An 18,897-nucleotide genomic window follows, 5' to 3' on the forward strand; every position below is an offset into this window, starting at 1 on the left:
TTTACTCCGAAATGACTGTTTATTTATTTTATTTAATTCTATATAGATTTGAATGCCTTTGTTTAGAAATATTGTTTAATGTTTTGCTGTTATTTTAGCAGATGCATTCGCAAACCCAAAAGGTTCCAAATATTTCTCTCTGTCACTTGACAGGTGAAGTGTTTGCGCATCTAGTATTTTATGGGTTGTTTGGTACATCAAAATAAGTTTAAGATATACATTTGAAGGTGAAAAATATATTAGAATAAATTGGTTTCATATTCTTTGGGTCAGTGAAAAATGAAATATTTTTATACCATCATCACTTATGTCAGTGAAGTTGGAGAAAACTAGAAATGGCCGACGCCGACTTCTAATTATGAGATAATCTGTTGTTGTTGTCTCTATGGTGTTATCCCCGGCATAGTGGCAGTATTAGCGCCTCCTTCAGCATACAGGACAGGGAGCAAACACTCGGGTAGGTCCAGAAAATGCCTTAAAAAGCTGTTTGTGATGGAGAGATGAGCGTCTGTTGATTGATTTGTTTTGCTTGTGGAGGGGCAAAGTTTGGCAGGTTTTATGGGGCTGCGGTGTGGTATCAAGGGAGAAGACCAGCCTAGTATCCCACCCAGGGTCACTGGAGAGTAAAACTGTACCAATTAAAAGGTCACTGGGGGCTTAATGACGTGATTAAGAGGTCCAGTGTGATGGGGAACAAAGCCAATGATTATAGTAGGTGACAGTAGGGGCGGCACCAAACTTCCTCTAATGTCCAGTTTATTTTTTTCCTCTATACTGCTCATTGTAAGTTCATATTTAAGCAAGAAATAAATTAATCAGGCTGCTGAATTTGTATATACGGTGTGTGAGGTTTGGGAAATGTTCAGTAACTTTAGAAATTGACTTTTTGGCAGAGGATGTTTTATTACTATGACCCAGGCACTGAACTTCATCCCTACCTGTGTATTTCTCACCTCTGACCTGCTGTTTATAAGGCTGGTTTGATATCCGCGCCAGAGTAATGGTGATTTGGCTGCTGAATTGTAGTATGTGCGAGGTACTGGAATGCACTCACTTGATTTAATGCTGCCTGCTTCTTCCTTCACCCTTATCATTCTTTTTCAGTGTCTGCTATCCTCTCTTCCCATTTCCCTCATCATCCCTGTCACTTTTTATTACTCTTCTTTCCATTTTAGGTGGCTTTACATTGAGTGACAAACTTACTGGTTTCTTCAAGGCCTATGCCAGTAAACCATGTACAGCACTGGTTGGTAACCATATAACCAACCCACACATGTTCCCTATGTGTCAGCAAGTGAGTTGGTGGAGGGTTAGTGCCCCTGCCCGTAAAACCACTAACTCAAAGATAAACAGCCACCCCTTACAGGCTTATGGTGTCTGGCTGTAGACAGATAGGTACTGGAAATATAGATCATTCCATTGCCAGACGCCATGTATCCCAAACGGGGTGGTCAAGGGCTTAGAGTTAATTGTGATCAACTTGTGGGAATTAATGTTGACTGTTGTATTGCTGTTTTGTAAGGTTAGTGGTGTGTGATTTTGCTGTTAGTGTTTCTTACAAATACATCTTCTTGACATGAGTACTATAGTTGTGGCTGTGACCTGGTGATATTTGTGTAATTATGTAGTGCAGTTGGACTTAATGGACAGAAAGTGACAAGTGAGGAAGTGTTGTAATGTGGATTTGGATGTGATAGAAAGCGTTAGGAGAAATATATCATTAACTTTATAGGAATTAGACTTTGTTTACCAGGGTTATTGAGTTTTTTGGATTTGCTTAAAAAAATATAAACAGATTTTATTTTTATTTAAATAAAAATTTTTATATAAATTGGATTTTTATTTTTTTTTAAATAATGAATATAAATATATGAAAATATACCCCTTTATATTATCTATACATTAGTTTAAAATACATGTTGGAGTATCCTTGCATCATATCTGAACTGATCCGATGATTTTTCGGGGATATGCCTTTGTAACGGGTCCCCTTTTCTTCTTTAGTCTGTGGCTGGTTCTTGTTCGCTTTTCGTTATCTTCTCTCGCTTCTTCCATGCCGCATATATGTTGTCTGTTACCTTGTGTATCTCTTTCATGTTTTCATATTCAAATAAGAGTCTTCCTGTTATTTGCAAATTAGTGGAAAGTGTTCCAGATCTTCCATATTACATCATCATATCTAAGCTGGCTATAGCGTGTTTGAACTGGTCCTAGGACTGACCCTGCAGTAAACCAGCCACTGGCCAGTTACACTATCACTCTCTGTAGCCTGATCACATCATATTTATATCACGTCCTAACTGAGACAGTGTGTAGTAGTTTGGCTCTTAACCACTCAGTAATAGCCCAATTGTCAGACAGTAGAGATGTCATTGACCACAAGACTTAATGTGTCTGGTAGAGAAAGTGATCCATTGTGGCAGCATTTTGACAGAATCCCCTCAAAATCTGGGAAAGGATGGAGAGCTGAATGCAAACAATGCAACCTTGAGTTACAGGGTCAAGTGGCAAGACTGAAATAATGAAGATAATGTGTTTTCTTTGGTTATTTTTCCCTTCCATATTGTTGTCCTGTAAAAATAAAATCTTGATTTAAATAAATGATTATTAAAAAAAAAAATTTGATTTATATTTTGATTTACATCAATGATTTAAATCATACAACCCTGTTGTTTACCTATGTGGTTTCCCTTGTTAGTTGATGAATGTATGATGGTGTTCTGGTCCCAGCCAATTTACTTTACTCAACAAACGGCTATACCACGTTGAGTACACCGCTTCCCGTCCGATCAGCGAAGTTAAGCAACGTTGGGTCTGGTTAGTACTTGGATGGGTGACCACTTGGGAACACCAGATGCTGTTGGCATCCCTACGTGTCAAGTGGGGTTGGTGGAGGATTAGTGCCCCTCCCTGTAAAACAATTAACTCTAAGTCCTTGGCCACCCCGTCTGGGTTACATGGCATCTGGCAATGAATGAATGAAAAAGTTTCTCTGGTCATACAGATCACATGACCCATGGAATGGGTAAGGCAGAGCTGCCTGCCAGTGTCAGACATGTGCAAGCCACATATAGGGTGATTATTAGCCAGTGGAGTGCAGGCTGAGGTTTCTTTTCTCCTGCAGTTCACCATCCTCTTTGGGAGGAATACATAGAGGGAGTTGAAGGGCATTTGCCTAACTGGGCGGCAGAGCAGACTTGCTACATTGGTGCCACTGCATGTGTGTTTCTCTCCAGTATCACCCATCTATTTGTCTATTACCAGATGCCTTAATCCTGTAAGATGTAGCTACAAACAAATCGCCGCTTTGATGCCCTGTCCTCTGCCATTTCGCTGCCCTCCCTCCAACTCACACCCTCCTCTCTCATATGTCTCTTCCACTCCATCCCTCCATCTCATCCTTGGTCTTTCCCTCCCCCTCTCCCCCTCCACCTCACTCACATACACTCTTCTAGTCAGTCTCATTCTCTATTTTCAAGATATAGCCAGACCATCTCATTCTCTAAATACTTTAAATTACATCCACATCAGCACTGCAAATCTCCGGCATCAGATAAACAGTAACACAGCATCTGGATAGAGCTCTGATCTCTTGGCATTGATGCAGGTGCCTGAAATGTATAAGGAGGAGGCCCAGCAGGAGGTGTCTGAAGTAGGGAGTGAGGATTCTGACGACGAGGAAGAGGTGTTTGGGAGGGTGTCCAAGAGGAAGCGGGAACTTCAGTCAGACTCCGAGGATGGATCAGGTGCCTTATATACACTCTCCTAACCTTAAATTGCATTTATAATTGCCTGTACAGTTGCCCATCTATGCACGAACTTGTAGAGGTTTATGGGTTTTATGAGGAGCATTTATTGAGTTAGTTTTTCAATTACAAAACATGAGAAACATAGTGGTGTATGATTTTCGTAAACTGTTGTGGGGGCTTGTTTATCATGAAAAATGTCTAACTTCTATAAATTCAACTCCAGATTCAGATGACTGCTCTGAGGAGGAGGAGGAGGAAGAGGAGGTAGAAGGGGAGGAAGGAGGAGAAGAAGAAGGTAACAGTGAAGACAGTGATGATGATGGTGAAGAGGAGGAGGAGGAAGAGTCTGGTGATGAAGATGAAGATGGCAGTGATGATGAAGCAGGAAGTGAAGAAGGTAATGTTGATAGTTCTCCCTCTGTTGTACTTTTCCATTCCTCATTTTCTGAACCCTGCTTCACCCATCCTTAGGTGGGAAAGATGATGCCAGTGCAAGTTGTTGATAGTTGCCTTTTTCTTGCTTTTTTTTTTTTTTCCTCTCAGTTTTATTCACTTCAGGATACACTTTGCAAACTGGAGGGGTTAGACAGTGTCCTTAACAAACCCTGTCTTTATGAGAGACCATCAAGTTGAAATAAGTTGTATGATACCAGCAAAATTAATCTAAGAAGGACTTCACGCACATTCAAGACAATAAGAAAGACAGCTTATGTTAAGAACTTAGTTTGTTCTTCATAATCACCGTTCCTTTCTCTCTGCAGTGACTGACAGTGAGGAATATGACACTGAAGAAGAGGAGGAGGGTGAAGGTGAAGTTGGGTCATCCAGTTCACAGCCCACCCAGAGAAGAAGAGTACGAGCCCAGACCAGTGTTGAGAGCAGTGGCAGTGAGAGTGATGGTGGGGGTGGGGGTGGTGGTGGTGGGGACCCGTGTGCCATCTGCCTTGGCCGTATGAAGGGTGAAATTGGTTCCCCTGAGTTATGTGACCACTCCTTCTGCCTTGACTGCATCCTGGAATGGGCCAGGGTGAGTACCAGTATTTGATTGTAAGGATTCCAGGGGCTCAAATGATGGATGAGTGAGTGTGTGGCCTGTATATAGTCTTTTCTGTGAGAGCCAGGATTTTAGTGGCTTGAATGATGTTAGTGGGTGTGTTGTGTGTGTGTAGTCTTCTGTGAGAGCCAAGGTTTGAGGATTTTAAAGTGGTGTGTGAGTGAGTGTGTGGCCTGTCTCACTGGGCATGCATTTGATATCTCCCACTTTTGTATTGTGTCTCTCTATGTTTACCGTCTACTTTGGACACACTGGGAATGAAATTGGCTCCCCAGAGGGATGTGATCAATTCTTTCTCGACAGCATCCTAGAATGGGCTAGGGTGGTGCTGTATTCTGCTTTAAGAGGTGTATGGCATAGTATGGAAAATGCATTGCAGAGTGAGAGATGTTAGAAGGCCCGTGCGAATGAGAAAATGACCCTGTGACCTGTGACTCTTGTACATTTTGGGACAAGTGTTTGCCAGAGATATCACCTATTTTTCTCACTTCCTCTGCTGGCAAATTTACCTGAGCTCACCCATCGGTGATTCATAAGATGTGTCAGGGAAGATAGTGATGGACATGACCTAATTGTGAAGTGTGTGTTGTGATACTGTATTAGAGGCTGCATTACCTACCATGTGGACATAGTGGATTATTTAGGTGTATTTTGTGTTGACCACTTCCCGTCCGATCAGCGAAGTTAAGCAACATTGAGTCTGGTTAGTACTTGGAAGGGTGACTGCCTGGGAACACCAGATGCTGTTGGCATCCCTACATGCCAAGTGGGGTTGGTGGAGGATTAGTGCCCCTCCCTGTAAAACAATTAACTCTAAGCCCTTGGCCACCCCGTTTGGGATACATGGCGTCTGGCAATGAATGAATGAAAAATTTTGTGTTGACATGGAAGCAGACCGAGCATTCGTACTTAATTCTTAACAGACCAACAACAGCTGCCCGCAAGACCGAATACCATTTCTGATGGTGTTTGTGCGTGGGAGTGTTGGGGGTCGGATCCTGAGGCGCATAGCTGTGGAGGAGGTCAAGCCAGAGGACATCACACCTGAGGAGGAAGAAGATCCTACCTTCTGTGAGGTAGTGGATTTTATTTTATGTATATATCAGGTCATAATATAAGGACACACAATCAATACAAGTTCCCAGTTTTGTTTATTTATTATTATTATTATTATTTTTTCTCTCTCTCTGTTTTAAGGTAAGAATTTCACTTCATTTATCAAGGTACAATACAGGTACAGGCAGACTTCGTTAATCAAGAATGTGTTCCATAATATCTCCATTTATTTCAGTTTGTGTAGGTACAGTAGCTCTTATTATGATTTTGTGACATGTTCTGAATTTGTTAAGCTATCATTGTATATCATAAGTTGGGGCATTGTTTGTTGGGTGCTCTCCTTGTCAGTCACGATAAGAGATGCTAACAGTAAATGGTGTTTGTGTGTGTGTGTGTGTGTTTATCAGGTGTGTGGTCGTTGCGATCGTGAAGACCGGCTGCTGCTGTGTGATGGATGTGATCTTGGTTACCATCTGGAGTGCCTCACACCGCCCCTGGCTCGTGTACCCATCCAGGAATGGTTCTGTGCTGACTGCACTGCCGTCAATGCTACGTCTGCATCAGCTGAAGTAAGAGTCAGTTTGATGATTTAAGTAATTGATTACGATCGAATATCAAACCATGTGTAGTATACATTATGGTACAGGTTTGGGCTGATGTACATCATCAGACTGTTTCACATGACAGTAGTTCCTTCCTTGGCAGGCTGCACGAGTAGATACATGTGTAAATTGTATGAGGTGGAGTCAGGATTCTGGGAACTTGAATGATGAGTAAATGAGAGTATGGCCCAATCAACTGGGACTACTTTCCCCCCCCCCATCTCAGGCTGTCAGGACCCTATCTCTTTCCACACTAGGTTGGGTGTGGTTGGTGATGAAAAATAAATACAGTAGAACCTCTTTGATCCGGATTTCTGTTAACTCGGACAAAATTTAAAAACAATAAGCTCCAAAAATATGGTGAAAGTAATTCTAAAGTCATTTTCAGTATCGGCGCGGAAAGCGATCGTCATTTATTTAGTCTCGGATCACGCTAGGTCGCAACATGGGCGCCTGTTTAAACACACGCTAGCATTCGTTCCATCAACTTGTTCACCAGCCATTTATAGTTTTACGCTGTATTTAAAAAGTTAATCCTCCTTACCATGCCCCTTAATGCAAGTGTAGCTTCCGCAATGAATAAAGGTGTTAAAAGGAGGAGTTTGCTTACACAAAAATGGGTCAGAATATTCTGCAGTGTTTAGTGATTACTGTAGGTTATTTTGTGTACTTAAATGTGCTTTACTTGTACATCAGACATTAGCTTCTTGCCCATATGGATGTCATCAATATACCAAAGATGACAATGTATTTTTTGCCTACATAAGTTTTTTTTTTGTTCCAAATATTACAGTTAATTAATTAATTTATTTTTTGCCTACACGGGCCTTAGTCACTTACTACAATTTAAAATGTAGGCTAGTTTCTTGTCATGGCCTTACCTGTAAATTATGCAATACAAAACTATCGTACATGATTAGTTTGGTTATTTTAGTATCCTTTCATCTTTTGCAGTTACGTAGGGTTGACATATGCCACATATGTTAATAATTAACAAACATACCATATTTAGATAGTTTTTGGTATGAACTGGAGATTACCCTGATGGTCCGGACAATCTGCTAATTCGGACAACCCTTCCCCCCATGTAGTCCAAATGAGAGAGGTTCTGTTGTAATTGAATATCACTTGTTTCAGGCTGAGATTGATGCTGGTGAGGTATTTGACCTTCTGGAGGATGGTGCCCCAACATCCTCCTTGCCTCAACTCCGGCCCAATCGAGCCATTGAGCGTCCCCGCCTTCTGCCTCGCACCCGGGCATCAGAGAGGGTGCGTGCGCGCATCACTCGCTCCCGACAACAGCGAGCCTCTGACGCACGCAGGGAACGACAGGAAGAACTGCAGCAGTGGGCTGTTATTGATGCCATAGCTGTGAGTCATGCTTATTATGTGCTTCCTGCCTACCATGTTGATTGTATCTTGAAAATTAGTACTTCGTGGGAGTTATAGTAATCCTTTTAGCAAAAATGGCTGTCATATGTGAAAAAAGGGTACAAAAATGTTAGCACCACGTAAGTGAACGATTACATAGCAGTTGATTGTATAGCGAGGTTGGCCTGTTAGGTAGCTCCAGACCACAGTACAGTACTCCTAATAGATCTTTGCAGAATTAAATAATAGAGCGATAAAAACCCTACTTCTGTTAACATAGCATCCATCTCTGTCATGTCTTGTCAGGAGAGGGAGGAGGAGGAGGCGTCAAGGAGTAGCCGGGGGAGCTCGCAACAAAGAACCTCCACCCCCACCACCTCAACCGTTGCCTCCACCACTGCCACTGCCATTGCCAAACCTCGCAGGTACAGTTGCCACATTGAAGGCTTCTATACTCTTTTCACTTTAACCTGGCCTAAAATGGGTATCCTTGTTTTGAATGCTAAGATATAACGGTATTTTAACAGTGTGCTCTTTTCACCTTGACTCGTCCTTGAATTGCCGTCTCAACATCGTAAATGCTGAGTTGTTGCAATAAATTAACACTGGAATATGATACTAGTGCACTGGAAAAGCTGTAGAACTATGGCATTTATTTTATGTTATTTTTTTATTTTTAAAGGAGCAACATAGGCACAAAAGGATTAATATAAGAGCCAAGTTAAGATGACAAAAGTATAGATACATTAAATTCCAGGAATCGCCAGATATAATACTAAAGTCACTAAGATTATTGTTGAATATGACAAAATATCAGTAGTACAAGTCTCTGGCTGAGTAAAAAAGTGGCCATGTAAAAAAGAAAATGATTTTGAATGTGTCCCATTAAGTTTCCTCGAAAGGGACGCACTTCTCTTTGGTAAAATTGCCACTATGTATATTGATTGGGGAGGCTTTGATCAGCATTCCTTTTATAAATCTGAAGTACATGGGGGTTGAGCATCTTTTGCTTCCCTTGAAATTGGCCTGTCTTGCACTCAGCCGAAGTATTAGATTTCATTCCACTGGCCTTTAGTATTAGGCTGTAGGTAGATGTGAATACTTTTAAATAGTGCTAAATTGTTGAGAGTATTAATGTACAGTAGATGGTTATGCCTTTGAAGTGGAGTCAGAAATCATGGTGAATGAGTTTAGTGGATGGCTTATTTGATTGGAAATGTTCTTGATCATTAACCCTCTGTCAGGTGCTTTCTTCCTCTCTGGACACCACCTCACCTCATTCTTGGGTGGGATGATGATGACTAAATTGACAACCTTACTGGCAGGTCTACCAAGGCGCCCAAGAGGAAAAAGAGGAAGGTTGTGCGCAAGAAGAAGAGAAAAGTGACAAAGAGGAAGAAGACCACGTCCAAGAAGAAAGCCACATCCACATCCAAAAAAAGGAAAGGCCTCAAAGTAAAGCGAAAGACAAGGAAAACAGTGAGGCGAAAGAGAAAAACCAAGAAAAAGAGGAAAAAGGTGAGAAATATATGTGTGTGTGATAGGGGCATGCAAGAGTTAAAGAAGTTATTAAGCATTTGGTGGCTGGCTTTCATTGGTCTTTGAAAATATATGGTGTGAAGTGTTTAATTGTGAATGTTTATGCCTGTTAGGTGGAGTCAGGATTCCAGGGGCTTGAATGGTGAGCAGATGTTGGTATGGCCCTTCTAGTTGAGCAAATTTTGGTTGATACTTATTCCATAAATTTTCTTCTTGCTCCCAGGACCTTACTGCATCATATCATTAAGAGGGAAATGGGGTCTGGATGATGAGTTATGATAATGGCAAGATTACCGTGCTGCTCATGAAACCTGATCTTGCATTTCAGGGTGTGAAAAAACTGATCCATCCTCCACCAACCATAACCCCCAAAGGTCGTATTGCTGAGGTGCTGGGTATCCGGCCCTCCAAACCCTGGGAGAAGGTACCCACCATGCAGCCGCCTGCCAAGGAGCTGGGGTTGCGCCGCATCAACGCTGCACTCCCACACCTGTCCCTTCTGGGGGTTAATGCAGAAGTTGATGTGGCTTCAGAGTGAGTTGCCATTAGATGATTTTTTAACCCATGTCCCCAGGATGTATTTGCATTCCTCCTCCTCCCCTCCCCCCCCCAGACCATTGTATGAATTTTTGGGGTGGATGGTTAAGGTACAGTCTTTGTTAACCCTTTCATTCTTAGGGTTCTTTCCTTAGCTTAATAAACTCATCTCATTAGAGCCAGGGTATGTACTGCTTTAATATTGCTCATCCTCATCTCGCTTTTCAGTGTTAATGCAAATGCAGATGTTACTTCAGAAAAGCATAATCAGTTGTTAGAATCTATATAATTTGTGTGTTGTGAGATGGTATATTAACCCATTAATAACTGAAGCCACCAACAGCAAAACCAAAAATTGTGAGGAACAGCTGTATATTACTTTACCTTGAGTTACTGTACTATTGTCTATCTGTCTATTGCCAGACGCCTTAATCCTGTAAGGGGTGGCCACAAACAAATCGCCTCCATGTCACCCTGTCCCCTTCCATTTAACTGCCCTGCTCCCAGCTCAAATCCCCATCTCTCATATACCTCCATCCCATCCTAGCCTCCCCCTCCCTCTCCCCCCCTCCACTATACTGTTACAGTGTATTATTGCTGTGTATCTTCCCCTCCAGTCCTGATGAGTATGGGGATGCAATCCTGGCTGCAGGAGTGAGACGAAGACGCCTGGAGGACCAGAGCCGTGCCATGGCCCGACGAAAGGCTCTGTCTGTCCGGGCAATGCTGTCCCACTCCTCACTCAGCAGACGGCCAGTGAAGCCGGTGGTGGAGAGCCTCGCCCCTTCCACCACCAGTGATGTCCTGGGCTCCATAATGGCCAGTCAGTCTGTGTTACTACGACCGTCACACAAACCCGGTGACCTCATAAAAAAGAGCATCCCACCTGGTGCCACCCCCAGTAACCCTCTGGATATAAATGGCAGACTAAAGGTGAACACTCGTACAGCCGGACCTGATTCACCAAGCCGGCAGCAGAGCGGAGGTGATACCCAGTCCTCGTCTGCACATAGGGAGCAAGGCGGTAGTGGGGGTGGGGGTGGGGGTGGGGGGAATAGTAGTAGTGGTGGTGGTGGTGGTGACAGAACAGTACAAGGTGGTGACCCTACTGGAGCAAAGGCCTATGCTTCCTACCTCAGAGAAAATGGGGATGAGGGTGGCTCACGCACAGTAGCGAGTGGCAGCTGTAATGGAGATGAGCGGAAGGGCAAGAAGGAGGAGGAGAAAAAGAAAAATAATGATGACGATGATGAAATAGACATTTACAGTGACATAGAACCAGAGGTACCTGAGGGAGATGAGGACGATGATGATGATGACGAAGACGATGAGGATGAGGATGACGAGGAGGGGCACGTCAGGGGAAACTTCAACAAGGGTGGTGCTAGTGGTAATGACGTCCCCATTGCCGTGACGTCGGAGGCCAATAAGAAGGGAAATGACCATGAAAATGACCCCGAGTCCAGTGGAGATGAGTTAGTAATAGATGACAGTGTTAAACCCGAAGTGAGAGGGAGCCTAGACATTTCTGTGCCCCGTAGAGTGGTGGTGGAGGAGGCGGAGGACAATAACGTAGTGGGTAGCAGTAATTTGCCCAACCTTAATGATTTTGAGTTGGAGGCAGTCTCAGATACAGACACCCCAGAGTTAGATAAGTCAGCCAATAGTTCTATATCTTTATCGGACAGCAATATGGGTGATCATGAAGTGACTAGTAGCACAAACGAGAATGTGAAGCCCGTGCACACAGACCGCATTGTTACAGAAGTATTTGGTGAGAGTGATGAGGAAAAGAATAATAGAACTAACAGCCAGTCTATTGTTGGCTTGGAAGGGCTAGAAACAGAAACAATATCGGATAATGAAGAAATAAGTTTTGATGATAACGATGATAACATAGAGGAGGGTGAAATTCCCAGTGAAGTCCCTAGACAAACCACCCCACCCACTGCCAACCAACCTCGAGTTAATTTACAGATTCGTCGAGTTATAGAAGTCACCCCTCCACCTAGGGATCAGGAAGGAGACTATGAGGAGGGGGAGATTGTAGATGAGAATGCCAAACGGAAAGAAAAGAAGAAGGAGAAGAAAGAGAAGAACAGCAATGTAATTAACAAGAAAGATAAAGAGGAGAAAGAGGAGGGGGATGGAGAGAAGGAGGAATGTGAGGAGAATTTAGAGAAGGAGAAGGAGAATATTATGCCTGAAGACCCTGGGGTACCTGATTCACAAGTCGAACAAATTCCCCAAGTTCCGGAAAGGCCAAAAACCCCTCCACTCCCCACGACAAAAAGCAAGACCAAGACAAAGCAGAAGGAGAAGGAGAAGGATGTGTCGTTTAAGAAAGTGTCAAAGAGCACCAAAGAGAGAAACTATCGTGACAATGAAAAGGAGGAGAAGGACAGGAGAGGATCAAAGGGGGATCGGAGCAGAGACCCACACGATTCAGCGAGAGACAGGAATAGAGATAGGGATAGAGACAGAGAGAGGGATAGAGACAGAGACCGTGGAACAGACAGAGGCAGAGATGATTCAGGGAGGAGAAGAGGAAGGGAGAGGGAAAGGGAAAGAGAAAGGGAGAGGGAGAGAAAAAGAGAGCCAAAGAGGAAGGAGATGGAAAGGTACAATGTGAGAAAAATGATCACGCAGAAGGAGGAAGAGCGGAAAAAGAAAGACGAGTTTGGCAGAGATGTTGCTTTGCGCTCGCGGTCCAGATCCCGGTCAAGGAGGAGGTCAAGATCAAGGTCAAGGCGGCGGTCAAGGTCAAGCAGGTCGCCACATCACAGATCAAGGTCAAGGCAACCGAGGAAGCGGCGGAGTAGCTACTCCCGCTCGGTGTCTCGCTCTCGAAATCGTAAAAGGGGCAGGAGAAGGAGCTATTCATCCTCTTCCTCATCCTCATCCTCATACACCTCTTCCAGTTCCACATCATCCTCCAGCTCGTCCTCGAGGTCAAGGTCCCGAGGTAGATCCAGAGACAAGAGGAGGAGGAGGAGTCACAGTAGATCAAGGACACCGCCAGTCAAGAAGAAGCCAGAGAAAAAGCAAAAGCAACCACAGCAGCAGCAGCAACAGCAGCAGCAGCAGCAACAGCAGCAACAACAGCAGCAGCAGCAACAGCAGGCACCTCCAGCCAACCCTGCCAAGCCAAAAGAAAAAGCCAAAGAAAAACAGCCCAAGAAGCTGAACACTGTGATGGAGAAGAAGAAAGATAGGAAGAAGGAGGAGAAGAGGAAAGAAGTGGATAAACGAGAAGAGACAAGACTAGAGAAAGAGAAGAAGAAGAAGAGGAAAGAGAAGTCTCCCTTACAGAGCAAGGAAGTGTACCAGGCTGGGGGAAGCATCATGGTTAGTGTTAGCTTTGCCCGGGCCCCAGGGAAGGAAAACAAAGATGGGAGAAAGAAAAAAGAGAGAAATGTAAAGCTAGAGAATGAAGCAAGAAAGAGAGTGAGGAAGGACTTGGTCAAAGCCCGAGGGAGCCCGTTCAGGTCGTGGTCACGCAGCCGCAGCCCTTCGCCCAGCGGCAAGCGAACCCCCCTACAGGACGAGCCCATGTGGTCCCCCGACAGGATGGCAGAAACACGCAGTAAGGATAAGCCGCCAAAAAGCCCCGAGATTATAGATTTAGATGTGATTATGGTCACTCCCCCACCTCAGGAACCCATCCTCATCTCCGACTCGGAGGATGAGGGCATCACTCGGTTGCCTCCCGACCTGGGCACCACACCCGTGCCTCCCGTCAGACCTCAGGGACCCAAAACCCCTCCTGAGCCTGCTGTTAAGTTCACCTTATCTAGTAAACAAGTGCTCAAGCCAATCAATAATCCTCTCAGAGACGAGGAAGAGGAAGAGGAGCCTCCTGCCCCTGCGAGAGGGCCTAACACCCCCCCAGGACCTCCTCCAGAATCAGACGAGAGTGTCGGTAGGGCAAAATCCCCTGCCGTAGGAGAACCCCACTCCCCGGCTGGCTCTCCCCCTGGGTCCTCTCCTGAACCTGACGTGTATGATCCATTTGAGCCCACCAAGTCCCCATCGCCCCCTGGGTCCCCGCAGCAGGAGCCCCGCGTCAGCAGCAGCGACCAGACCGAGACAGTGGAGAAGGCTTCCCCGGAGGTCACATCAGCACCCAAGGCCGCCTCACCCCCACCCCTCCCTGCAGAGCCCCCAGAGCCAGAGGAGCGACCACCAGAGCCACAGAAGCCCCCAGAGGAGGAGGCCACCAGTACCATGCCCCCTGCCTCAGCCCCATCTGTGCCTACAGTCATCACTTCAAATGCTGCTCCAAAAACAACAAAGGTAAATAGTATGGTATTAGTAGTAGTAATTGCTGTAGTAGTAGAAGTAGCAAACTTTAGTTAGTATCTCATTCTGTCAAGGTTTTTCTAGCTCTCTGTACCTTACCTAACTCCATCTTAGGATGGGAAAGGGGGTCTAGATGATTTATTATAATTATCTGTCTTTCTTTCCTTCATTCTTTCCTCTTCCTTCTGCCTATGGGTGACTCTACACAGAGTGACAAGCCAAATGGTTTCCTGTACACCAGGAAACCATTTACTACACGGGGTGGTAACCATATAACCAAATTATGGTGCCTGGTGGTATAGTGGGTAATTAAGGCACTCTAATTGGATTGAGCCTCTGTAGGTTCATATCCAAGGGGTGGTTGGGGTTTATTGCTCATGTAATTCCACTTAGGGATGAGTGAGGCTGGTCACTCTCATCTTAAATGTCAGGATCAACATGCCTAGCCCCGGGTTTCTACGATCCTTATGGGGCGACATAGGATTGGATGATGAATGGATGGATTAATATTATTATTATTATTATTATTATTATTATTATTATCATCATTATCATCATCATCATCATTATCATTACTGCTACTACTACTATTGTTACCATCATCAATATTATAATTATCATCAGGCCCCCAAGACTACATCAGCACCAGCCAAGACGATTCCAACCGTGGCCGTCACCGCATCCAACCCCATCAATCAAATCTTCCCTGGACTACCAGCAAATGTGGCAAATATTTTATACCCCGCTGCTATCGCTGCTGCCGTTCGTAGCGCAGGTGGCACCGTAATTAGACCCCAGGTAGTGCAGACAGTGGCAGCCCCGGATTTCTCACGGCCACCCCCAGCAGCCAATCCCATGAACCGGCCTCCTCCCATGACCATCATAGCCCCCACAAGACTAGGGGAGAAGGGCCGAGTGACCCAAAACGGCCGGGATGTCACCCACACAGATGTTATAGATATGGACTTGGACTCCCCCAATTCACCTGATAGCTCTGACGTGGATGACATCTTTGATCCACCTTCGCCACACTCCACACACCAGTCAGAGAAGCCATCCCCCAGAAAGTCCACCAAAACCCTGAGCAGGCCAGCTGCACCCTTAAAAGCTGGGAAGGGCAGCGTGGACAAGTTTGATAGTCTGTTTGGGGGTCGAGGGGGAGGTGGCGGTGGGGGAGGGGGACGTAAACACAGCACCCCACACAAACACAAACAGGGCAAGAAAGGTAGAGGTGGTGTGCCACCAGCTGCCGGTGAGTTAATAGGCTTTTTCAGTATTTGTATATTGTGTGAGAACATCTCAGAAAATTTGTAAGTTATTATATATGTAACAGGATTCATATATATTTGAAAGTTATTTCGGTTTGAAAATGGTAAATTTGTAAATGGTGTCTATTTTCTACATTGAATGTGATGTAAATAGTATTTGTTTATTTAGTCATTTGTTTAGTTAGCTGTCTGGACGTTGCTTCTCCTCATCCTGCCCTAGGGTGGGGAAGGAGGTCCTGTTGATGATGGTGATGAATTATGTAGTTAGCTAGCTAGTCTGTTATTTCTCTGATAATTGATGATGTTTTGTTCTTCTAGGAGTCAAGAAACCGGATGGTGGTAATGAAGAAGATATACCAAGTTCTGCCGTAGATTTACAAGTTAAAGAAAAGGTATGTGTGTGTCAGTGATTTTTAGATGAATTGTGTGTCATATGATGCAGTTGAATTTTGAGAATGTACTCATTATCAAGCAGTTCAAGTAAAGCTTAATAATTTAGTAGTCAACAGTATGGTACTCAACTTGTCCCAGATTCTTACGCATTGTAGGTCATTCATCTTAACCTGGCCCTTTTGCAACTTATTTCACATACAGTATCTCAGTAGCGGAAAAAGACAAAGCTATGGCTCTACACCTTTTTCATGGCACTTCCTCTTGACTAGCATGATATTCTAATGCAAAGCTCTTGGTATGACATAGTATTCAAGATGGGGAGGTAACAGTTGTAGGCCAGGTTAGAGTAAAAAGAGTACCTCATCGTAACAGTCTTGTGGAACCCTTGAGCAATTATAATATCCCTTCCCTAAATATAGTGTAGCATTGTCTGGAATAAAGTACATAAGGGTGTTTTTTGTAATGGAAATGTTAACATATTGAAGAGTATATGTTTCCATAAGTTAAAGCATATTGTAAGGCCGAGGATGAGATGGAGGGATGGGGTGGAGAGGTATATGAGAGAGCGGGGTGTGAGTTGGGAGCAGGGCAGTGAAATGGCGAGGGACAGGGCGACGTGGAGGCAATTTGTTTGTGGCCACTCCGAATGGGATTGAGGCGACTGGCAATAGATAGATAGATAGATAGTAAGGCATTAGCAAGAATATTATACTATGTGGTGACTGATTCCTGAGTGGGCTACAGAAAGAAGCATATGATTCTAATTCAACCACAAATGAAGATTATTATTATTATTATTATTATTATTATTATTATTATTTATTTTTATTTTTTTATTTTTTTTTTTTTTTAATATCACACAATTTGACTCTCATCTTAAATGTCAGGACCAACTTGCCTAGCCCCAGTCTCCTACGCTCCTTATGGGGCAACTTAGGATTCAATGATGGTTGGATGGATAGATGAAAGGAATGGAGAATAACCTAAAATTACCGCATGGAATAATAATCGCATGTTTTCTGTGCAGTTCCTGAAGAAGGTGCAGCGACAGGAGCGTGTTGTGGAGGAGGTGAAATTGAGTCTAAAGCCATTCTACAATAAGAAGACCATAGGCAAGGACGACTACAAGGAAATCATGCGCAAGTGTGTTCAGAAGGTAGGGAGTGACCTTATTCATTCACATATGATTCAAACCTTCAAAACCCTTGCTACTTCTCACAAGCAAAACCATATGCACAGTTTCCCCCCCTCCCCCCTTGACTAACACTGTAGGATAGAGTTTTCCTGTTGAGTCATGTTAACAGAAGAAAGAAAGAAAAAAAAAAGGAACGTTAAACTCTCATCTTTTGCTTTTTCATGCATATATACTGTATCCATACCTCAAGTTTTATGACTGTCCATACCTGTCATGTCTCCAACTCTCATTACCATATCCACCTACCTTCTTGGTTTACTGATATTATCCTTTATTTGTTTATTCACATACCTGTGTATAGAATGAAAGAAGAAGGTTTTAGATTTCAGAGGAACATTTTGATAATGGACATTAACTCTGGGATAGATGATGCTTACCCTTTGTATATTTTAATGGGTAGCTGTTAGAGTTATGATGATGTTAAGACTTACTAACATTGCTAACACTACTGGTATTTATATAGGTCTGCCACAACAAGTCTGGTGAGATCAACCCCACCAAGATCCGAGGGCTGGTGCAGGGCTACATCAAGAAGGTGAAGTACTACCGCAAGAAGCAGACCTCCGAACCTCCGACAGCGGTCAAACCGGCAGCAGCACCCCCTGTTGAGCCCTCTGGTGCCCCAACCTTCATCCTCATGCCTAAAGTTGCCAAGCCACCCACCCCCATCAAGAGTAAAGCTTAAGCCAGTATTCCTGTAAGCTTAGGGGGCAAAGTAGCACCTTTTTTGTAATTTATTTTGCACATTACACTTTAGTATTCTCCTGTATGATATGTATATTATTCTGATGTTATAGTTTGCAATGATAACATACAGGAGAATATTAATGCACTCAGTGCAAGAATAAACTATTAAGAAAGAGGTGCTAGGAGCCTCCGTAACTGTTTAGAGTATTGGTTTTAGAGAAATAAGTAAAAGTATCTGCCAATAGTAGTGTAGGGGCTGTAAGTTAGTGTGAGGGGCATAAAACATATCAGTGAGACCTTAATTTTAACAAACTTCAGGACTATGTAATTTTTGTGCTCAATAAACCTAGATATTCCAGAGACGTGGCCACATAGAGTATAGGGAAGGTGGGGTGAGGAGAATGGATGGGAATATGATGCAGTATCATTATTCTCCTAATCCCACACAAAGCTCCTCCTTTTCCCTCATCCTTTTGGCAGGACATTTCAATAGAGTTATGATTCGAAGGCCACGCCTAAGTGAACCAACAGCTACTTTCACATCAAAACCAGTGTTAAAATTGACCTAACTTGTACCGATGTCTTTTATTCCCATCATACTAAGTTGAAGGCCCTACACCTCTTTTGGCAGACCCAGTATGTTGATGCCTGGTGGTCTAGTGAGTTCAGACACTCCAGCCGGATGTGGCCCTCAAAAGGGTACCGTATGATTCCAAGGAGTGGTTGGGGTTTATTGCTCATGTGATGCCGCTAAGGGGCGAGCAGCTGTGTCACCCTCGCCTTAAATGTCTGAACTGAGTAGCCTAGCCCTGGGACCCTACTCTCCAGGTGGGGCAATACTAGGTTGGATGGTGGACGTAAGTTTGCAGGGACTATTTGTACATTTTTAAAACAAACTGGGAATAAACTTTGCCTTTCCCAAAATAGAATAAATTTTGAATGTTGAGAGGACGTGCTTTGTATCGGCCAAGTCTTCTTTGGGTTTGGATGTGTTACTGTCCAGAGTTTTGTGGAACTCTGTAGTGTATGATTGAATTTTGTATGTTTTTTTATTTATTTGATATCCTTTATTGTTTTAATGATAAACCATGCATTGTACATTGTAGGTAAGGAAAAAACAAATTCATAGGGCTAATGTATCATA

General features: G+C 43.8%; 1 protein-coding gene and 1 non-coding gene across 2 annotated transcripts; both read left to right on the plus strand.

The window, feature by feature from the left end:
- Positions 1-318: 318 nt before the first annotated feature.
- LOC145416520 (uncharacterized) lies at positions 319-17,866 on the plus strand. The gene is made up of 15 exons (XM_080285479.1): positions 319-457; positions 3,608-3,746; positions 3,973-4,146; positions 4,511-4,776; positions 5,727-5,879; positions 6,267-6,428; positions 7,599-7,832; positions 8,139-8,257; positions 9,158-9,350; positions 9,700-9,905; positions 10,526-14,204; positions 14,835-15,462; positions 15,797-15,870; positions 16,899-17,027; positions 17,530-17,866. Exons 2-15 carry the CDS (start codon positions 3,617-3,619, stop codon positions 17,749-17,751), a joined length of 6,369 nt encoding a protein of 2,122 aa, XP_080141605.1. The 5' UTR covers positions 319-457; positions 3,608-3,616; the 3' UTR covers positions 17,752-17,866.
- LOC145416567 (5S ribosomal RNA) lies at positions 2,748-2,866 on the plus strand. The gene has a single exon (XR_013900298.1). It is a non-coding gene; the product is annotated as a 5S ribosomal RNA (ribosomal RNA).
- Positions 17,867-18,897: the final 1,031 nt, after the last annotated feature.

This window comes from Coenobita brevimanus, chromosome 106 (assembly GCF_032717465.1).
Source record: "Coenobita brevimanus isolate Jiangsu-jjx chromosome 106, ASM3271746v2, whole genome shotgun sequence".
NCBI classification, from domain to species: domain Eukaryota; kingdom Metazoa; phylum Arthropoda; class Malacostraca; order Decapoda; family Coenobitidae; genus Coenobita; species Coenobita brevimanus.